The sequence below is a fragment of the Puma concolor genome, chromosome B2 (genome assembly GCF_028749965.1).
Source record: "Puma concolor isolate L17-30 chromosome B2, mPumCon1.1.hap2, whole genome shotgun sequence".
Lineage (NCBI taxonomy): Eukaryota > Metazoa > Chordata > Mammalia > Carnivora > Felidae > Puma > Puma concolor.
Genome location: NC_141671.1, coordinates 107,669,292 through 107,692,523, shown reverse-complemented (window position 1 = coordinate 107,692,523; position 23,232 = coordinate 107,669,292). Strand labels below are relative to the sequence as shown.

General features: G+C 40.1%; 1 protein-coding gene across 2 annotated transcripts in view; it reads left to right on the top strand.

Moving 5' to 3' along the window:
- The window catches only part of ROS1 (ROS proto-oncogene 1, receptor tyrosine kinase), a 118,684-nt gene that overhangs the window by 22,103 nt on the left and 73,349 nt on the right, over positions 1–23,232 (top strand). For both annotated transcript variants that reach the window (XM_086707673.1, XM_086707674.1), the window contains exons 6-17: positions 1,659–1,807; positions 2,482–2,620; positions 5,351–5,552; positions 6,213–6,289; positions 7,603–7,725; positions 7,899–8,083; positions 9,244–9,341; positions 13,655–14,151; positions 15,607–15,819; positions 16,838–16,948; positions 17,956–18,134; positions 21,235–21,426. In XM_086707673.1, the coding sequence (XP_086563799.1) occupies positions 1,659–1,807; positions 2,482–2,620; positions 5,351–5,552; positions 6,213–6,289; positions 7,603–7,725; positions 7,899–8,083; positions 9,244–9,341; positions 13,655–14,151; positions 15,607–15,819; positions 16,838–16,948; positions 17,956–18,134; positions 21,235–21,426 (2,165 nt within the window). The remainder of the gene's footprint in view (positions 1–1,658; positions 1,808–2,481; positions 2,621–5,350; positions 5,553–6,212; positions 6,290–7,602; positions 7,726–7,898; positions 8,084–9,243; positions 9,342–13,654; positions 14,152–15,606; positions 15,820–16,837; positions 16,949–17,955; positions 18,135–21,234; positions 21,427–23,232) is intronic.

The following is a 23,232-nucleotide window of genomic DNA, read 5'->3' as shown; positions in this document are numbered from 1 at the left end:
CAGATGGAACACTTGCGCATTGTTGGTGGCAATGTAAAATGGCATAACCTCTGTGCTAAACAGCATGATGGTTCCTTAAAAAATTAAAAATAGATTTACCATATAATCCAGCAATTACCCTTGTGGGTATATACTCAAAATAAAGCGGGGTAATGAAGTGATATTTATACACTGATGCTATCTATCCACTTCTTATTGAATTCACAATAGCTAAAACATGAAAGCAATCCAAGTGTCCATTGATGGAGGAATGGATAAGCAAACTTTGATACATACATACAATGGAACGTTATTCAGCGTTAAAAATGAAGGAAATTGACTATTATGTTTTCTCAACCAGAGTAGTGATTATTTATTTTTTTATAAAAGAAATTGTATTCTCTAAGGTCAGGAACAAGGCAAGGATGCCATGTTCAACATGGATGAATCTTAAGGACGTTATGTTAAGTGAGATCAGCCCTGTCACAAAAAGACAAATAGTGTTTGATGACACTTATGTGAGGGATCAGAGTATTCAAAATCACAGAGACGGAAAGTAGAATGGTGTCTGCCAGAGGCGGGGGTGCGGGTGGGGGTAAAGAATGGGAAGTTCTTGTTTAATGGGTAGAGTTTCAGTTTTGCAAGAGGAAAAGAGTTCTGGAGATGGATGGTGGTTATGGTTGCACAACAATATAAATGTACTTAATACCACTGAACACACTTAAAAATGTTAAGACAGTAAATTTTTGTCATGTGTATTTTACACAATAAATAATTGGGGTGGGGGAAGCAAGCTCAAGTAGTAAATCAGTCACAATTTTGGAAAATAGAAAAAGTAAAGTGAAATAACTTCATCCCCGGGGAACATACCGTTCCAAATTCTAGCCCCTTGTACAGTGCCTGAAAGTAGCACCAATAAATGTGTGTTGCCAGTTGTGATGTTACTAATGTTTAGAAGACACAAGATATTTTACATTATAGAACAACTGAATATAGAATCCTTTGGAGTACAACTACTTGTACATATAAAAATAACCTACTGGGACACCTGGGAGGATCAGCCCGTTAAGCGTCTGACTTCGGTTCAGGTCATGATCTCACGGTTTGTGAGTTTGATCCCCACGTTGGGCTCTGTGCTGACAGCTTGGAGCATGGAGCCTGCTTCAGATTCTGTGTCTCCCTTTCTCTCTCTGCGCCTCCCACATTTATGCTCTGTCTCTGTCTCCCTCTCTTTCAAAAATAAATAAATTAAAAACAATAAAAATGATTTATTGACAAGATGAGCAATAACGAGAATTGTAGTGTGAATTGGGATACACGTTCTGGGACAATGGATGGTTCTGTTATGTACCATATTCCTGGCACCCAGCCCCCTCACCTAGAAGGAAGTGGTTTAGTAAGAGAAAACTGGACATTCTCAGAATGCTCCATGGTCCTTGCCTGTAAAAAAAACAAAAAAACATATTAATGAATACTATGGGGAAAACAAGAAGCCAGACTGATTCGCTGATTTTCAGAATATTAACCAGTTGACTATATGCATCTTTTATTATTCAGGTGGGTTTTTGTGGCAAGATGTAGTTGTAACAAGAGAGTCCTGAGAGCACTAGATGAAACGGACACCCTTTCTTCTGATATGACAGAGGTGCATGGCGAATGAAATCTTCCTTTCTCCCTAGAAAATGCAGACCTCCCCACAGCACCCTTTGCTTCTTCCATCGGAAGCCATAGTGTGACGTTACGATGGAAATCTGCCAACATCTCTGGAGTCAAATACATCATTCAGTGGAAATACGCACAACTTCCTGGAAGCTGGACTTATACTGAGGTGTGAAAAGCTGCCTATGTACATACACACAGATTTTTTTTCCAAATTATTAGCAGTGCCAAATTACTGCATATATTATAGGCATAAAGACATTTTGGAGAAGATTCAAGTATAATGTGAGTGGTTGGATTAGATGAATTTTAATCTCTAGTACTCCCACATGTTGATGCTAAATCCTTTATTTTTGAAGAAAACATATTATTAGACATATTTTGTTCCTTCAGCACAACATCACATACTCAATACTCATAAACATTGATCCTTATCTGCCCATCCCACCCACAGTGATCCCAACTAGGAGGGAGGGCAAGAAGGTCACCTAGAACTGTCCCTTTTAGGAAAGCAAGCATGAGCAAGTTCAGAGAATAATCCCAAGACACTAAGTATATTAACATAGAAAAGTTAAAGTAAAACCTTGAGGTACATGGCAGAGGGCTGAATCCATAGTTTTGCAATTTTGAAGAAGGAGGGACTTTTGGTGTGAATTATGTCGACTGACATCTGGATGGCTCAGCTCTAAGCTCCAGGCCTCTGTTTTTTCCTGGTCTGACGGGCCCTGGGTCACCCCATAGCCAAAAAAGTCATGCATCTTTTACAAACTAATCTGTGTTCTTGAGTCGCACCGTGCGGTGGTGATTCTGTAAATGCTGACTATTAATCTCTCATTGATGTAGGCTGTGTCCAAGCTCTCATACACGGTAGAATCCCTGCATCCCTTCACTGAGTATATTTTTCGAGTGGTCTGGATCCTCACAGCCCAGCTACAGCTGTCTTCTCTGCCAAGTCCCAGTTACAGGACTCATCCTTATGGAGGTATGGTGCACCCGTGTTGCTTATGAAATGAGGAGATTATTCCAAAGTTTTAGTTTGGTTTGTGTTTATTTTAAATAACGAAATAAATGATTCCTTCATCATTCGATCCGTTCAGTAACTGAGTACCTCACTATATGTCAAGTCGCTATACCTCTGGGATCAACTGGCATTCTAGGTGCTCCCTATACCTCTGTGGTCAATACAGAACTCCCTGTTCTTGTGCTGTTCACTTTTTGGAGGAGGAGACATAACTCTAAGGAGTAAACATAATAAATAAGGAAAGTAGATTGTAATTGGGAAGGTGCTGTGTACTATGGTAAGAGGAACATTTTGAACAGCGTCTGTCAGGGATTTGGAAATGGGACATGGGGTGAAGGACATCAGGTATTAAATAAGGTAGTCAGTATAAACCTCAATAAGCCACTAAGAGTTAAGGATGGTTTTAAAGCAGAGAAGTAATTGCTTCACATGCTTCTTAAAAAGGTAATTTTGTCAACTACACATAGAATGAATTGAGGGAATGAGAGAGATTTGAAAGCACAGACGTAGTGTGACCAGCATGGAGGTTATGATAATACTTTAATATTTTAACAGACACGATTTTTAAAAAAAATAGCACATTTTTTGGAGCGGTTTCTGATTTCTTCTTTTGAAGATGTGACTTCCACACCAGGAAAAGGATTCAAGCTTGGAGCATTTCAGGGGGATAAATGCCTGGGACGGACAATGAAGGAGAGTTGTCTGGTGCCTTTACCTGCAGGGTTAGCTGAATGGACCTGGGGGGCTTACTCCAGGCAGATGTTAGATGTCCCTACGCCTTAGTTCTGGAGATTTGGCAGTGTGCAAAGAGCCTCACACTGAACTAGGCCATGCCCGGAAGCATAGCTGGACAGCTGATGAAGCTGGTTGAGGAATTTTTCCCGTTCCCTGACTAGTGCCCTCTTATTGTTGATCAGATTTTAGGCTGTGTGTGGCCACCTCTGCTGGTTATTCCCTGACCATCCTCAGAACCTCAGGTCAGACACTGGCCTAGGACAGTATTTGAAATGTTCCCAGGCAGAGTAGAATACATGGATCCTTCTTTGTTCAAACTAGTGTCTCATGCATCCTAACAGCGCTGGAGCATTTTCTGATGCTGGAGAGATAACATGATCCAGGGCGCATGGCTAGTCAAATCAAAATAATGAAGAAGGCAAATTTTGCTTTCCATTTCTGGGCCTTTCTTCTGGATTTGTAAGCTCTCATGCCCTCCAGGTATTCTGGACCTACACTGGGTATCCTTTTCGTGGATAGCACCTTATTCTTCAATTCTTTCTCACTTTTCTAGCCACATTAAAACTTATAGGTCTCTGTTTTGTGTTTCATGCTTCATGGCCCTCTTCTTTGCTTGATGGGAAATGTATGATTCTAGATGGTGCCCTGATGAAGATAATTTCTTAACCAAGTGGAATTGTTATTAGTCAGGGATTATCTTGCCCAACCTGACCAGCCTTTTGGGGAGGATTTTTGTGGGAGAGATTTGGACAAGAATCACAGCTCACCAGGTAGGTGGCATCTAACTTGCTCAAAGTGAAGCAGATCGTGTCTGAGCATTGACCCTAATGAATTAGGTTTTTTGACATCCTGATTCTGATTAGTGAAAGATGATTTGTACCCTTCTGCTCACCAAGGTGACTGAATGCGTGGAGCAGAGGAGTGGACACAATGAGGTTTGTGTTTTTCAAAGATTAGTCTGAGAGTTGAGGAGGAATTGTATCAGAGAAAGGCCAAGAGATCAATTAACAGGCCCTTTAAAAACTCATCCACTGTGAAGGTTGAACTGTCTTATTTCTACCAACTCTCATTAGTCAGGAGTGATGCAGAGCATTTGCCAAACATGTTCAGAGGGAGCGAAGTCTACACAAGAACAAAGTGACATCAGAGTATGTCTTTCTCTGGGAAGAGGAAATAAAAGAGTGTGGTTTCAGGGGTGGGAGTTATGAGAAGTAGGTGGAGGCATGAAGGCAGATAGGCTGTTAGATCATTTGTTTTTCTGTCTGCTCTTTGCTACTTAGATAGCTTCTAAAGTCTGTGAGTGAATGCTTAATTAATTCACGCATGTTCCTTGAATCCTTCATAAGGGAGAGGGTCCTGCCTTAAACACGGTCAACTTGGATTCCAAGGGACCCTGGGAGCGGGGGAAGGAACACACAGTCTGGGCCAGCACAGCTGAGGCCAGCAAGAGGGAAGCACACTGTTCTAAATCTTGCTTATCTGAACCTGTATCTTCAGCTGGAACTAGTCAGGCTATAGCACTCTCCTGAGTGAGAAGGCCCAGGATTTACTTCTTCCAACTCGCGTTAATCATTGACTCCTGTTTTATTATAGCTTCTCCTCTCCTTCCGCACCGGGCACCACCCTACAGTTTCAATTCATTCAGCTCTCTGGGGATTTTTGATAATAATATTCCAGAACATTTCTCCTATTTACGTACCTCCACATTTAATTTTATTTCATAAAGGAGATGCAAGGAAAATAATACTTGAAAGAGTCCCTCAGGAAAGTAGCTAACTGGTCTCATTCAGGGATCAAGAGTCGCAGCTCATAGATATCTTACCACCTCCTATCACTTACTTTGAATATTAATACAAATATTTAATTTACACTTCAAAACACAAAACTTTTTTCCTATCCTATTTAAATTTGTGCCTGTAATTTTCCTGCTCACCATGTCACCATTACTTCTTCTAGTTCCGGAAACTGCTCCTTCCATCAGAAATATCGAGAGCTCAAGTCCCGACACCGTGGAAGTCAGTTGGGCTCCACCACAATTCCCAGGAGGACCTATTTTGGGTTACAACTTAAGGCTGATCAGCAAAAATCAACAATTAGATTCAGGGACACAGAGAACCAGTTTCCAGTTTTACTCCACTCTACCAAACACCACCTACAGGTAAGAATTAAGTGGTGCAAGGTAATTGTAGCCAGCATGGCTGCAGGCATAGTAATTATTGCAGAAATATGGCCCCAAAGTGGTTTAAATGTATTTGGAGAACTCCCCTTGACTTTGTGCTGTTGCGTTGAAGTTCTTGCAGCTTTCCTCAAGTTTGTGTGTTAGATTACAGTGTCCTAAGCAAAAACATTCTGAAGTATTTCTATTATACTCAGAGGATCCTTATAAAGAGGCACTAATAAAGACACCATATACACCATGATACCATTTCTTTATTTAATCCAACATGAAAAAAGTAAGGAGGTGAAATTCTGTTAGTGGTGCTTTATTTATTTATTTTTTTAATTAATCGTTAGGGAGATTATTTTATTACTGTTAGCTTTTCTAGCATTTACTAACACCTCTTTAAATTAGGGTAGGAATGGGGGTCATGTAGATAGCAGAGTTCAGCTTTTGACCTCTGTGACCCTGACCTGGTCTACGGGGAATGCAAATAAGGATGTGATTGATGGTCGTTTCAGGGCTGAGCAGTGGTACCGAGAAACTAGATACATGCATTGCCACATTGTTCTTTAAATAGAAATATTGCTCCTTCTCTTTTTATCTCATGTTCACACCATGCCATGTGAAACACATCTCTCCAAATTGTTTTTGGAATAGGTTTTCCATTGCAGCAGTAAATGAAGTTGGTGAGGGGCCAGAAGCAGAATCTAGTATTACCACTCCATCCTCAGCAGGTACAGCCTGGGAAGGCTCCTTTGTTACTTGGAACTGAGGGGTGGCAAGGGTGGGTTCAGCGCTCAGAGTCCGGGGTCATCTGGTGGAGCCCAAGAACCCCACCTCTTCTGCCCAAATAAACACTTTTGGCACTTGGTAAGCTTTCGGTTTTAAATGAATCCCCTTATTTGGCAAACAGAAGGAAGTTATGAGACCCATGTTCTTAAGTCAGAATTTAGAAGTTTAAAACTTAGAATGAAAAATTTAGGGATAAAAAAATGGCCGCAAGCAAATCCTTAGTTTCAGATGAAATCACTAGTGATTGTGACTCATATTTATATACTTAGGGACACATATAATCTTTTTGCCCTCAACCCCGTTTCATATTATGTATCATCAATTAATACATATCAGATATTTGTTTCTTCCATTCTCCTTAAGGTTTTAAAATATATCTGGATTTAATAATTGACATCTTACCATTTTTAATATTCAATCTACCAAATTAGCTTTTGTTATTTTTTTGCCAGTGTCATTTTTGTTTTCACTTTGGCATTTCAACAACTGCCTTGAGAGATTGAGTACTTCCTGTATGAGGCCCGTGTGGGAAAAACAATAATGAATTATCTGCACGCATCTATGCCAGTGTGTATTCAATGTCATCTATCGCCGGCCTTTGGTTTTTTGGCTGTTACCGGACTCTAGGAAAGGAGAGACATTTCTGTTATGCAAGAAGCATCCGAAGGGCGAGTTAAATATAGAACAGGCTTGAGGTTGTTGTTACTGCAATTATTGCATAACTTTTATTAATTGCCCTAAAAGTGTTCGTCGACGCACACGGCATCAGTCTCCAGTTGAGTGGGACGTCAAGCAGAGCTCTGCAGTCCTCAGATTTCATTGCTCTAAGGACTTCTCTCTGGCCTCAAAGGGAGAGATCATTGAAGAAAAAAGAGACAAGCAATGTCTGTCAGTCTGGCCTGGGCTGGCCCACCTCCACCAAGCAGTCACATTCTCATGGCTGGGGGTAACGAGCTGAGCTCCTACTTGGGGCAAGGCTGTTGAAAACGGTGATCCCTTATGTGATCTTATTCTGGGGGCCCTCTGGGGCACATATGTATAAATCCTACTTGATTGACACTGTACTTCGCTCCCCTCATCATGGACTAAATGTGATTTGTACTGCAGTTGAAATGTCCCAGTGTCTTCAGACAAAAATCTGACCAGCCTCTTTCAAGCATTAGTTGTCTTGCTTTGAAGAATGGTAATGGGTTCTTTTGCGTGTGTGTCAATGTGTATATGGTTGGTCTGTCTGTAAATCGTGTTATTGTTTTAGTTCAAGAAGAGGAACAGTGGCTCTTTTTATCCAGAAAATCTTCTCTAAGAAAGAGATCTTTAAAACATCTGGTAGATGAAGCACATTGCCTTCATTCAGATGCTATATACAGTAATATTACAGGTCAGTATAATGAAAGAAATGTTCCCTTAGTGTGAAAAAAAAAAAAAAAAGATCCAGACTGACTTCTGTTATGATCTCCTTATTAAAAATGAAAAGAAATACATTTTCTGTCATGTACTTTTTTTTCCTGGTTGTTGTATAGTAACAGACATGTATTTGCATGGCTCTTCTAGGAATAGCGATTAATGTCCACCAGCAAGTTGTGTATTTCTCTGAAGGAGCTCTCATATGGGTGAAAGAGGTTGCCAACATGTCTGATGTGTCTGACCTGAGAATTTTTTACAGAGGCTCAGGATTAATTTCTTCCATCTCTGTAGACTGGCTTTATCAGAGGATGTATTTCATCATGGATGAACGGGTTAGTCGGAGAATTTAAAGTGAACAGCTAGATATTGACACATGCATTTCTCGGTATATTTACAAGTAAACATAATTCATTCAATAAATACTCACTGAATATTTGCTATGTTCTAGACGCTGGGTTAGCAACGAATCACAGATCTGGTCTATAGGCGGGTCTAGAATTTACCTAGGACTAATCCTGACCTACCTTTAAGTCATCTTTATTTGTGATTTTTTAGAGCCACGGGTTTATTACATTTGTGGTAACTCACTTTCCATAAGAGAGTGGTGGTCTCTGTGCTATCACTAGGTGAGACTACCGATCATGATTAAAATCAACTGCAGGCAGTTTAAATTAGACAATAGCCAGGGATAACTTTAGTAGGTTTCTGAAAATACAGTATAACTGAAATCTTTAAGGAGACACACTTGATGTGTTTCAAGTTTCCTTATTTCAAAGGGACAAGCTTATTACAATCACCATTGCTGGAAGCCCATAAACTTGGATATAGCTTAAATATTAAAAAATAGTTGAGGAGTGCCTGACTGGTTCAGTCAGTCGAGCATGTGACTCTTGATCTCGGGGTTGTAAGTTCAAGTTCCACGTTGGCTGTACAGATTAGTTAAAAATCTCTGGGGCGCCTGGGTGGCTCAGTTGGTTGAGTGTCCAACTCTTGATTTCAGCTCAGATCATGGTCCCAGGGTCATGGGATTGAGCCCTGTGTTGGACTCTGAGCTAAGTGTAGAGCCTGCTTAGGATTCTCTCTCTCTCTCTCTCTCTCTCTCTCTCTCTCTCTCTCTCTCTCTCCCCCTGCCTGTCTCCCCTGCTTGTGTTCTCTTTCTCTTTCAAATTAAAAAAAAATCTTAAAAAAAGTAGTTGAGTGCTTCCACAAGCCAGAAAAAATAGGTTTTTGTATTTTATTGATGTAAACAGGATACACACTCATTAGGATATAGGATATAAAACTGACTTTTAAGTTTTTTTTTCTTTCTTATACTTTGAAAAGTGATCAGTGACTAGCAAATTCTAAGCACAGAACAGATGCTCGGGAATACTTATTGTTAGAGAGGGTGTGAGGGTAGGGGACACAGTGAAAAAATAAAAAAAGAAATACTTGTTGCCAAACTGAACATAGACAGACACTGGTCTATACTGATGCATGCTTGATTCTCTAGGTATACACCTGTGATTTAGAGAACTGCTCAAACACTGAGGAAATTACTCCTCCGTCAATTACCACACCTCAAAAAATTGTGGCTGATTCGTACAATGGGTAAGTGTTAACCTTATGATGATGGATTCTCTTCCTTGGCAAGAATCTTTGGGAAACTTGCTTGACAATGAAACATCATAGAATTAGAGGAACCAATCTATAGATCTTATTTCAAATAAAATAAAATATAATTTTAGGCAAAGTTTTCCTTTTATAGAGCTACGAGGAAATTTCTTGCAAACTTGAACTACAACTTCTCAAGTTGAGTAGATTTTCCTCTCCTTCATGGTAAAATATGGGTATATGGGAAAAACCTCTTGTGGGGGACTCAGGGATAGATTCCAGTCCTGGATTTGTCATTTTATGGCATGACTCCGGGTCTCTTTGCCCCCTCAACATTCCCCGCGGGAAGTCCTTTCTGACTGCTTCCTTTCATCGTACTGTTTCTTTTGCTGAGCAATTCAACACCAATTCATTTCTCTGGTGTGGTTCTCACACCTATCAGAAGCTGGCTTTGCAAGATAGCTGCTATCACCCACCTTTGGACACAGGTATTGATGGTTAATAACAAGGAAAAATTTCCCGCTATAAATATCTATTTTTCCCCCCACAAATGAAATAGACACATTTTAGCTCAGCTGTCCTCCTTAAGTTGCAGTACGACTTGTAGCCAGTAACTTTTCATTTATCTATTCATATGTGGAAGATAACAATGCTGGCCCGGTTGGGTTATTTTGAGTATGACATGAGGTATTCCCTGTGAATATATGTTGTGATCTCCAAATGCACATAAATGTGAAGGATGCAAACACAGAAAATTATTTTGTGAATGTTATTTCTTAAATGTGACCGGATAGTAACAGGTTAATAACAATAAGCAAGGCCAATGTTTGTAAGATTACTTTTTTTTTCTTTCCTGTAGGAGTAAAATTGTTTTCGTTTTGAATGAAAACAAAGTATATAGCCCAAGGCGCTTTTTATTTTTCATGAATTGACATTAAAAACAAAGGTTGCTCATTGTTGATCTGAAATCAAGTTTTCTATTCATATTTGTTCCTACTTTACTAGTTACTTATTTTATCTTAGGATTGAATGAATCACTGAATTCAAGAATGTGTTTGAAAAACACTGTGATGTAGGATAAGTCTTTTGGATTCCCTGAATATTATTTTTCTCATTTGTAAAAGTCTAAGATCCTATGAAATGAAACTTTGTTGCTGGCCATTACACAGAAAGCCTCATTTTATAAATAAACTTCACCTACTAAAATAATAATAAATATATTTATACTATTATGTGTAATAATATTATATTATTATATTTATAATATTACGTATAATAAATATAATAAGGATAATAAAATTCACCCATTACATCAATCACTCAAAATTCATCTTAGTGAGGTTTTTGGTGGCTCTTTTTTTTCCATTAGGATAAAACTGTCTTGTGCTTAGATTTTGAAATGTGACTAGAAATATTAACGATAATTGATATTAATTGGGCACTTAGTATGTGCTTCTAAGTGTATTACTTCCAAAAATTCATTTAGTTCTTGTTCATCCCTATGAAGTAGGTACTTTTGCTATGTCAGTTTACAGATAGGAGAGTAAGGCACAGGTTAGTAATGACCCAAGATCGCACGGCTCTTTTCAATGGGACCAGTACTTGGCTCCCAGTGTCTGTCTTCTAATCATCTCCCTATACAATAATAGGGTTTCTGTAAAAATCAGCATATAACTTTCAGCAACACTTTGCTTGTAGTGATCCTAAGGAACTCCAAATGTGTGACATCATTTATTCTCCTGGCATTAAAAATGGTTTCCTTTGGACTCCTGGGTGGCTCAGTCTGTTAAGTGTCCGACTTTGGCACAGGTCATGATCTCACAGTTCAGTAGTTCAAGCCCTGGATCGGGCTCTCTGCTGTCAGCGCAGAGCCCGCTTCATATCCTCGGTCCCCCTCTCCCCTCCCCCACTCTCCCTCTCAAAAATAAACATTAAAAAAAAGCATTAAAGAATGGTTTATGGGGGCGCCTGGGTGGCGCAGTCGGTTAAGCGTCCGACTTCAGCCAGGTCACGATCTCGCGGTCCGTGAGTTCGAGCCCCGCGTCAGGCTCTGGGCTGATGGCTCAGAGCCTGGAGCCTGTTTCCGATTCTGTGTCTCCCTCTCTCTCTGCCCCTCCCCCATTCATGCTCTGTCTCTCTCTGTCCCAAAAATAAATAAACGTTGAAAAAAAAAATTAAAAAAAAAAAAAAAAGAATGGTTTATGTTGTTATTTTGCACCAGTGAATTATTCACTCATTGAGGCTTCTAAACTTCTTCCCTTCTTCCCTCTGCCTTCTTCCCCCCTCCCCTTTCCTCTCTCTGCCTTCTTTTCCCCTCCCTCCCCCACACACCCCAGCTCTGTTAACTTTCACTCTCTTTTCTTTCCCCTCCAAAGTGGCAAAGAGTATTAAAGACCCACACTCCTCTTTACTTCAGTACAAGGATTGTAATCTTCATGCCAAATCTTCCTCTTATCTACCCTGAAATCTCTTTATATTCCCTTAATAGCTTTGAATTTGGTAAACAAAAGCAGGCAGTTAAGAGCCAAGTTGTTTCTGCTTTTTGCCTGCTACAACCCTTTCTTTAAAAAAATTTTTTTTTAGCGTTTATTTATTTTTGAGACAGAGAGAGACAAAGCATGAATGGGGGAGGGTCAGAGAGAGGGAGACACAGAATCTGAAACAGGCTCCAGGCTCTGAGCTGTCAGCACAGAGCCCGACGCGGGGCTCGAACTCATGGACCGCGAGATCATGACCTGGGCAAAAGTTGGCCACTTAACCGACTGAGCCACCCAGGCACCCCACTACAACCCTTTCTTAAGACAAGAAACATAGGTTAACATCTCAGCGTGGAGTTTATATCTCAGATATTATTCTAGCACAGGAGTGGAGCATATTGTTAAAGATTTGGGACAGCCATCAAGGAGAACAAGAACGGGACTGAATAGGACAAAGAAAATGATTGGACAGTTGTGATGAAATGTTGGAATCCTGTCAATCCACAGGGTTGTGATAAGAAAGATTTACTCAGCAGAAGTATACTTTTGTTAGCATCTGTCTCCATGATCACCCATTCAAAATTAGCTTCATCCAAATTAATAGTTTTATGTTTTAGTTCAAATTCTATTTACAGATTTGGTTTATCAGTGAAATATTTTGGTGGTGTTTTTATTATTAAAAACTCACCTTCACTGTTGCCATGAGATTTCCATTGCCTTCTCCTAACTGCTGGGTGGTCCATCCCAGCTGTTTTGCTGTCTTGTGGGGTTTTAATCTTTATGATTTGTAAAATGGTAGCTCTATTGCCCCACTCAACTGTAACTATTAAAAAAAAACTTAGTCTACTCCAAAATGCAAAGTAGTTTTACTATTATATTTATATACTATAAGATATTTATAGCAAAATAATAACTGTGGCTTTAAAATAGGTTAAACTTGGGGCGCCTGGGTGGCGCAGTCGGTTAAGCATCCGACTTCAGCCAGGTCACGATCTCGCTGTCCGTGAGTTCCAGCCCCGCGTCGGGCTCTGGGCTGATGGCTCAGAGCCTGGAGCCTGTTTCCGATTCTGTGTCTCCCTCTCTCTCTGCCCCTACCCCGTTCATGCTCTGTCTCTCTCTGTCCCAAAAAAAAAAATAAATAAACGTTGAAAAAAAAATTAAAGAAAAAAAATAAAATAGGTTAAACATTTTTGCTTTATTTTATAATTCACAATGCATGGAAAAATTTATTGAAAGAATTAGATTTAAGAATATGTGCATTATGGAGAAAAGTGTTTTACAATAAATAACACATGTAGGCATGTAATTTTTATATAATATGCTTTCCTTTAAAAGTAAGCTTCATTAGGGGGTGTCTGGGTGGCTCAGTCAGGTGAGCGTCTGACTCGGGCTCAGGTTGTGATCTCGTGGTTTGCAAGTTCGAGCCCCACATGGGGGTTGCTGCTGTTAGTGCAAAGCCTGCTTCCTCTGTCCCCCTCTGTCTGCCCCTCCCCTGCTTGCACTCTCTCAAAATATAATTAAACATTAAAAAAAGTAGGCTTCATTAGAAAATCTTTAAGACCCTTTCTGCTCTTAAATTTTCTGATTCCTTAGAAAGTCACATATATGGTTAGAGACAAAGCATTGTTAAGTGAGACTGAAATTTTGCAATGTTTCAGCCTCTAACTTAAATGAATAGTGTGTATCTTTAGTAAATACCTTTACTCTTTTGCACCTTGGGACACCCTGGACTCAGTGACTGGTAAGATCAGAGGTTCTGACTGCACAACAGGACAAAGTGTTACCCTCACCCTTGCATTGGATCACACCCGGCTTCTTTTGCTCCTATGTCAGGTACGCGTTTTATCTCCTGAAAGACGGCATTTATAGAGTAGATCTCCCTGTGCCATCTGGTCGGGACTCAGAAGCCCTGCATATTGTGGAGAGTTGCACATTAAAGGACTTTGCAGTGAAGCCACAGTCCAAACGAATCATTTATTTCAATGACACCGCTCGTGTCTTCATGTCAACGTTTCTGGACGGCTCTGCTTCCCATCCTGTCCTAGCTCATGTCTCCTTTGCCGATGTGAAGAGCTTTGCTTGTGAAAACAATGACTTCCTTGTCACAGATGGCAAGGCTGTTTTCCAACAAGACTCTTTGTCTTTCAATGAGTTCATCGTGGGATGTGACCTGAGTCACATAGAAGAGTTTGGATTTGGGAACTTGGTCATCTTTGGCTCCTACACCCAGACGCACCCCATGCCGGGCCGCCCCCAGCAGCTCTCCGTGCTCTTTGGCTCCCACCAGGCCCTGGTTCAGTGGAAACCCCCTGCCCTCGCCATAGGAGCCAGTGAGTGCCCCCTCCCCAGTGTGGTTTCTGGCCTTGATGGAAGGAGAGTTTGAACTGCGTGACATGCGACTCAATTTTGAGAACCCGTAGGTGATTATTCAGTCATCAACCAGAAATGCTTTTTAACTCCAGAAAAAGTGCTTATACATTTGTTCTGCATTTATTATTAGGATCTCTGTATTCACCATGTATATCCCAATAGAATAGTTTGCACATTCATTGAATGTCACCCAGGGGCCAGGCACTGACACTGTGGTCTGAGTGAATGTATTAGCGAGAGGGATAGAGAAGGTGGGTTGAGATTTGGACCCATCTAGACCTGACATGAATTGGAACAATTTCTTAAAGCTCTTTGAACTTGAACTTTCATCTCTAGAGAGGCGGTGTGTATGGAGGGTCAGCAGGTGGGCTCTGGGGCCAGCCTACATGGTTTCAAAGGCGGGCCTTGTCATTTATTAGTAGAATGATCCTGGGCGTGCTACTTAACCAGCCCATGCGTTGTTTTCCACTGCTGGAAAACCAGAATGTTACTTACATATTTCTGTGGGATTGTCATGCAGATTAAATTAAGGTGCTTAAGGAGGGCACCTTTTGGGATGAGCACTGGGTGTTGTATGGAAACCAATTTGACAATGAACTTCGTATATTGAAAAAAAGAATTAAGGTGCTTACGTAGAACACTTAGTATCTAGCACAGAGGTGGGCAAACTTCTTCTGTAAAGGAAGGACTAGATAGTACATATGTTCAGCTCTGTGGGCCATATGGTCTCTGTCATAGCTACTCAAGTCTGCCGTTACAGTGTGTAAACAGCCATAGATGATATGTAAATGAGGAACTGTGGCTGTGTTCCAGTACAACTTTATTTACAAAAACAGGCAGAGGGCCAGATCTGGCCTGTGGGCTGTAGTTTGCCAACTCCTGATTCTAGACTATTTAGCAAACATGGGCTATTTTTTACCTTACGACAAAGCTAACTACGCCTGTTTGCTGTATATTTCAACTGCCATATAGGAAGTTTTTGTTGTTGTTGTTGTTTGTTTGTTTGTTTTTGTATAGTTTGGATTTCTAGAGGAAGGTGCTATGCAAACACTGAGAGTTGTAGTAGAGATTCATCATTAAACGTTTTTTCTTTAGGAGCCTGGTTACACTTAGCGGTATTATAGAACACCCTCCTGACAATTTTACGTAGCCACACATATAGCTTCGACTGAGCTTGATTCTGATTGGTTAGAAATGATGTCTCCTTCGACAGAGCAAAAGCTATGGTGTGGCTGGAATGGACAGTGTCCTAGTCATATCATGAGACTAACCCCGATGACTGGTGGGGTAACAGGTTTTACTGCCCAATTACCCTTCCACTCAAGATGAAGGTGTAGATGAATTTACTGGCAATTTTTTGTTTGCCCTTGTCTATGTCATCCTGGTCAGTAATGTTGTTTAACTCTTCTCATTAGGCCCCTCCGCCTGGCAGAACTGGACTTACGAGGTGAAAGTATCAACCGAGGACTTTCCTGAAATCACTCGGATTTTCTCTAATATAAGTGGGACCGTGCTTAACGTGCCTGAGCTGCAGAGTGCTGCAAGATACAAGGTTTCTGTGAGAGCCGGTTCTCCCAAGGGGCCAGGCCCTTGGTCGGAGCCCTTGGTGGGCACCACTCTGGTGCCAGGTGAGGAAACGGTCTTTTTATTTTTTAAAGTTTATTTATTTTGAGAGAGAGAGAGAGAGAGAGAGGGAGAAAACGAGTGGGGGAGAGGCAGAGAGAGAAGGAGAGAGAGCCCTCCAAGCAGGCTTCATGCTATCAGCACAAAGCCTGACGTGGGGCTTGATCTCATGAATTGTGAGATCATGACCTGAGCCGAGATCAAGAGTCGGATGCTGAACTGACTGAGCCACCCAGGTACACTGAAAATGTCCTTGATTTAGGGAGTAATTCTGACAAAATAGGCTTATTCTCTGTGTCCTTAAGAGTTCCTCTCCTCCAGGGTGGTAAAGAAATTAGAATGAGGGTGCATTTGTCACTTTGAGTATGTCAAATTATGTGGAGGTGCAGGAGTGATTTGCTGACTCACCATGTTTATTATCTGGATTAGGAAAGCAAATAAGGCATTGTGTGATATTGAATTTACGTTTCTAAATTGTTATTTTAAACTTTTCAAGATATTTTTGAGGAAACAATATCGTTTCTTCTTCTTTATGGCTCTCTTCTTTCTCGTGGTTTGTTAAGTGATAATAGCCCTGGAACTCAGAAGGTCATAGTGAGAGAAGTTGAGGGGCTCTGAATTATGCTGAATTCCATCCTCTTGGCTGAAAAGGAAACGGAAAGATAACTATTATGTTTGTATTGCTATTGTTACCACGGTGGCTTTTGGGCGCTCTGCATGGGATCACGGCAACCAGTATCCAACAGGGCAGGAGGATTGTGCCACGACGATGACATTGCTCTAGAGGCAATGTCACCCACACTTCTCTTCACATTCAACTTCAATTATTTATCCAAAAATCACAAAACGTGTTTAATATGATAGGTAATTCTATTAGGCACATGTAGCCATCCATGTCCTTCCACAGTGTTTTTCAAACGTTGATATTCTTATACTTTATAAAGGAAATCTTGGGGTATAAGATGTGTCCCTTAAAACGTGTGCCTTCTGCAGTATTTCTTTTCTTTTTTTTTTCCCAAACAGCTTCAGAACCACCGTTTATCATGGCTGTGAAAGAAGATGGGCTTTGGAGTAAGCCATTAAATAGCTTTGGCCCAGGAGAGTTCCTGTCCTCTGATATAGGAAATGTGTCAGGTAAACACCAAATCCCTTGTTCACTTGGACGTCAAGATTCTACTTATAAGGCTTCCTATGCTCTTCAATACATTGAAAGAATTGAGTGTTTGGGTAGTAGGACAATAATGAAAGGAAAAAACATTCAGTGAACTACACTGCCAGTGTAGAAATATCAGTTCTCAGGTATAGGTGCTATTTATTATTTCACAAAAGGTGAGGCTATTTATTGATGTATTTGAATGTATTTGAATCTGTCAACGTTGTCTCATGGTAACAGCCTATCTGGTTCCACTTAAAAACAGCTATACTTAAGTAATTTGTTATGTTTGCTGTAAGACTGAAGCACGGAATGGTTGCATGAAGTTCTAAATACAATGTAAGAAAGAATTTCTTGACACAGAGGAATATTAAGTAAGAAGTGGGTCATTTTGCCTAGAACACATCGGAATGAAGGAAAAGTCTTCGTTGTAGGATGATGCAACAGTGAACTTGCCTGCAGATGGCACCTTCTATAACCATATTACTTATTTGATCTATTTGCTGGGCCACTAAAAGTACAGCAGCATTTCTGACCAACGTAGGAGTTGGACTTAGGAGGTAGCATGGTAATGGTACGAAGAATGATGCTTTGGAGTTGTCTTCACTCTGGGCTCCCCATTTTTATCTGTGAGGCCTTGGGAAGAATAGATAATCTCACTGAGTCTTGGGCTCCCCGTGTCAAAAATGGGGATAATTCCTACTTCATACCTTTGTTTTCAGATTTAAGTGAGATACGTAAAGTGCCTGGGACAATGTTTGGCAAAGAGAGGTGCTTGGTGAATATCAATTCCTCTTCCTAGTCCCCCGGGGTTGAGCTTTTGAGATAACATTATAGAAGTATTCTTGATAGATCCCTGAAGTTCTAATGGATATCATGTTAGTATGTGCTTTCAAATTATGTGGAGGTGCAGGAGTGATTTGCTGACTCACCATGTTTATGCTGGCATACATGAAAAATAACTGCTACTAATTCATTTTGTTTTGAGACATGGACTGGTATAACAACAGCCTCTACTACAGCGACACGAAAGGTGATGTTCATGTGTGGCTGCTGAATGGGACGGATATCTCAGAGAATTATCGCATACCCAACATTGCAGGAGCAGGGGCTTTAGCTTTTGATTGGCTGGGTCAATTTCTCTACTGGGCTGGAAGGACGTATGTGGTAAGTTAAAGCTCAGCATTCTGGATGCTCTAGAACAATACCCAACCACTTCAGTGGCTGGGAGTTTTCATGTCGTTTTTCATACTTGTGTGCCACCTATGCTTTTATTTATTTAATATTTGTCTCTAAACATACTCACTTTTTAGCTAAAAGGGATTTATGGGTAAAGAAAACTTTATATCGCTGTTTGTTGTACTAGTTGTATATTTTCAATAATAGCTTTTTTAAAAAACTTTTTAATGTTTATTTTTGAGAGAGAGAGAGACAGAGTGTGAGTGGGGGAGAAGAAGAGAGAGAGGGAGACAGAATTCAAAGTGGGCTCCAGACTCTGAGCTGTCAGCACCGAGCCCGATGCGGGGCTCGAGCCCACGGACCGTGAGATCATGACCTGAGCCAAAGTGGGGTGCTTACCCGACTGAGCCACCCAGGTGCTCCATAATATCTTAAATATATTAAAATGTTCACATGTGGGTCAGTGCCCTGGAGGAAGATGGCATACTCCAAAGACCCAGTGAAGGAAACCCAATGGAGGGACTATTTTCAAAGGTGTGGAGAGGGCTAAGGAAAATGAGCAAAGGATGGTGAAACATGCCCTGGGCTAGTAAGTGTGGGAAGTTAGAACCACCTTTAGGCACATGGGGGCACGGGGATGAAGGGGGAAGAACATGGTAAGGGCTGTAGCTATGGGAGTTGCTGACGTGAAACCCAGCCACTGTCAAAAGGTATGTTCTGGAAAGGAGTGGCCTGGGGGAGTAAGCACCTGAACCCTCTTTCTTTCTTCCCTCTGATCTGCCCTTACTTCCACTGGCTGCATGCCATTGGAAGCCAGAAAGTGAGAGTCCAGTTGGTGTAGTCTATGGACACCAGCCTCCGCAGTTGTAGAGTGGGGTGGGGAGGATGGAGAGTGTAGCTGGATGCAACCTGAAGACGTCGTGTACGTCTGTGTTGTGGTACATTTTGAAGAAAGGGATGGTTAGCGATGAGCATACTGGTCTGAAAGATCAAGAAATACAGTCCTGGAATCATTTTCTAATCAGGAGGGTGCTTGTTGTCCACTTATTTATTCGTTCAACAATCATTTATCTGTTACCAATGTGTTGGGAGCCATGAAGAAAGGCATAGTAGGGAACATAAAGTTAATAGTAGATATGTATCTGTTTTAAAAAATTAGCTTTAGGTGGCATAACTCACATACAATAAAATTAATTTATTGTATAAAATGTGCTGGGTTTTAGTATGTCCAGTGTTGTGCAACCAACCCTTGTTGTCCTTGCTCTTTTGATGAGATAAAATACATATATAAATAATAGAAGAAGGGGGGCTCAGTTGGTTAAGCAGTTGACTCTTGATTTTGGCTAGGTCCTGATCTCATGGTTCATGGATTTGAACCCTGCTTTGGGCTCTGCACTGACAGCATGGAACCTGCTTAGGATTCTCTCTCTCCCTCTTTCTACACCCTCCCCTCAAAAAAATAATAGAAGAAGCATAAAAAGCAATGTATTTAGAGGCAAAGCAATGTGGTGTAGTCTGAATTCATAAGTGCCAGTGATATGCAGGTGGAATGGAATTGAGTGGGGTAAATCTGAGAATACACCCTAAAATTGATTAGTTTAAAAATAGTTAAAAAAAAAGTTTTGAAGGAGGAAGTGTAAGAGTGAATATAAAAAGTGGTTTCAAGTATTTTCTCTGTCTCTTATAAAACTGTTTAACTCTAGGAAAAATTACTTAAATTCCTTGAACCTAGTTAACTTGTGATAGAAATCCTTTAGAGGCATAATGTTAGGGTTACAAAAGCTAATATTTCAAGATAAAAATGTTCTGTGCCTGACACCCAATAAGTACTCAGTAATGGCAATAATTAATATCAGGGAAATATACTGAAAAAAAGCAGCAAGGAGAGACGTCATCATTTATCAGGATGTATACATCTTCTCCAGGAGTCTAATCAAATACACTTTTTTTTAAATATCTCTCTCTTTTTAAAAATTTTAATCCAAGTTGGCTAACATATAGTGTAATAATGGTTTCAGGAGTAGAATTGAGTGATTCATCACTTACATACAACACTCAGTGCTCATCCCAACAAGTGCCCTCCTTAGTGCCTATTGTCCATTTAGCTTATCCCCCCCACCGACCTCCCCTCCAGCAACCCTTAGTTTGTTCTCTGTCCTTAAGAGTGTCGTGTGGGCTGCCTCCTTCTCTGCTTTGATCTTATTTTTTTCTTTCCTTTCCTTTATGTTCATCTGTTTTGTTTCTTAAATTCCACATATGAATGAAATCATATGACATTTGTCTCTCTCTGACTTATTTCGCTTAGCATAATACACTCTAGTTCCATCCACGTTGTTGCAAATGGCAAGATTTTATTCTTTTTGATTGCTGAGTAACAATCCATTGTATGTATATACCACATCTTCTTTATCCATTCATCAGTCGATGGACTTTTAGGCTCTTTCCATATAATTTGGCTATTGTTGATAGCACTGCTATAAATATTGGGGTGCATGTGCCCCTTCAAATTGGCATCTTTGTATCCTTTGTATAAATACCTAGTAATGCAATTGCTATCCAATACATTCTTATCTAGCAGTGTTTGAATTGTGGGGTTGTAAGATTAGGAAAAATAAGTATTTTAATTCAAAGTAAATTTGCCTCCTTTTTTTCCCTAGAGTCCTGAAAAGAGAGAAGCTCAACGAGGGCAGCTTCCATGACTGTTTTGCTCCCAAGGCTTTGCACACTACCCAGTACACAGTGCTAATAAACATTCGCAGTGGGAAGAATGTAACAATTTACTAACGATTGCAACACACTATTAAATTTTTTTTTTTTTAGCATTTATTTATTTTTGAGACACAGAGAGAGCATGAACAGGGGAGGGTGAGAGAAAGAGGGAGACACAGAATCTGAAACAGGCTCCAGGCTCTGAGCTGTCAGCACAGAGCCCGACACGGGGCTCGAACTCACGGACCGTGAGATCATGACCTGAGCCGAAGTCGGACGCTTAACCGACTGAGCCACCCAGGCACCTCTGCAACACACTATTAAGAAAGGACAGTGTCATTTGAAAATTATTAATCAACCCTACTATTATGTTTTATAGATACAAAGGCAGTCTCTGTTGACAGGGCACACGGACATTGTGACCCATGTGAAGTTGCTGGTGAACGACATGGCGGTGGATTCGGTCCGAGGATATCTCTATTGGACCACACTACACTCAGTGGAAAGCACCAGGCTAAACGGAGAAAGTTCCCTTGTAATACAGGCACAGCCTTGGTTTTCTGGGAAAAAGGTGACAACTTAAAAATAAGACCTGATCATTTAGTCATACTAAATAGTGCTATCGAATAGTTACAATAATACTGTTTCTGCTTGTAGGGAATAGTTAAGGTAGAATCTGAAAGGAAATACTGTTACAGTAAGATCTTGGTGTAACCAAATTTTTTCTAAGTCTTATTTGATTGTCATAATAATTAAACAAATTAAGATACAATATGGAGATGTTTACACTTTGCTGTATCTGGAAAGGACCCGCACTTAAAAGCACTTTAATTTCTGACTGTTTTTATAATCTTCAGGAATTGTATTGGCTATTTTAGAGCTTCTTATTGAGTAATGAGTAGATGTTTTATTATCTTTGATCAATTTTGGGTACTGACTGCTCTAGAAACTGTGACTCCTAGCAAATTATTTCACTTCTCTTTGCTTCCTTGTCTGAAAAATGGGAATGTTAGCAATTGTCCTACCTCTTAGGGTTGTTGCAAAGATTAAATGAGATAATTAATGTGAGATGCTGAGAACAGTGCGAGGCACATGGTAACTACTCAGTGGTTAAGCTCTTATTATTGCAACTAAATCTGAAAAGCACACCTGATATAGGAACATTTCTAAAACAGATGTTACTTCCTCAGCTTCTAGAAGCAAAACTTATTTTTCTTGATCTTCAACTTCTACAAGCAATACCTATCTTCTTGATACCCTGTAGCTATCATCTGAAATTTCTGAATTTTGTCTTTCCTGTTCATAAATTTCTGAATTTTGTGCTTCCTGTAGGAAATTTAGAAATCACAGAAAAGCATGAAAAAGAAAGAAAGCACTCGTACTATTTCTACCTAGGATATTCCTTAATTTTTTTCTTATTGTTTTAATCATTTTTTTTTCTGCCAGTAGAGATAAATCACCCATAATATAAATAAACCAGATCATTTATAAACAAATTATTGAGTCACATGATCCCCAATTCTAGGATTTTTAAAAATTTATTATTTATTTATTTATTTATTTTTTAAATTGAGATATAATTGACATAGAACATTACATTAGTTTCAGTTGTATATACAGATTATAGCACAGATATTTAAAAGAAATGCAATTTTTTTTCCATGGGCATTTTTTTAAAAGTTTTACTTATTTACTTTGAAAGAAAAAAAAAAAAGAGAGTGAGCAGGGAAGGGGCAGCAAGAAAGAGAGAGAGAGAGAGAGAGAGAGAGAGAGAATCTCAAGCAGGATCTGCACTGTCAGCGTAAAGCCCCGTATGGGGCTTGAACTCACAAACCATGAGATCATGACCTGAGCTGAAATCAAGAGTCAGACACTTAACCAACTGAGCCACCCACACTCCCCTAAAAGAAATACAAATTTACGCAGAGATTAATCATTTCTGTCAAATAATGAAAGTATCCCTTAATTTTATTTTGGAAACTTTGAGTCTGAATATAGGAAAAGTATATCTTTTTATGTCTCTATAAGTGCTGGGGGAAAGCACTTTTATTTTTGTAAAAGCATATTAAAGATAAAAAAATACTATCTCAAGAGTAACTTTCTGTCTGTTCCTGGGACTTTGTCAGTAATGTCCCCCAGTGCTCTGATCTCGTTGTTTGAGTAATGTTCACTCTGGAAAGTTCTACAGTGGCCATAGGGATTTTTCTGTAAATGAGTGGAAAACTAGGTTTCTCAGCATGTTTGGGGAAACACATCCTTCTTTAAATTCCCACTCCAAATCCTTCACAGGCTGGGGAGTGCTGCTTGTACAAATCTATAGTTTGGTTCCATGGTTTGATGTCTTACCCATCTGCCTCCATTAATGCTAGTGGGTGTT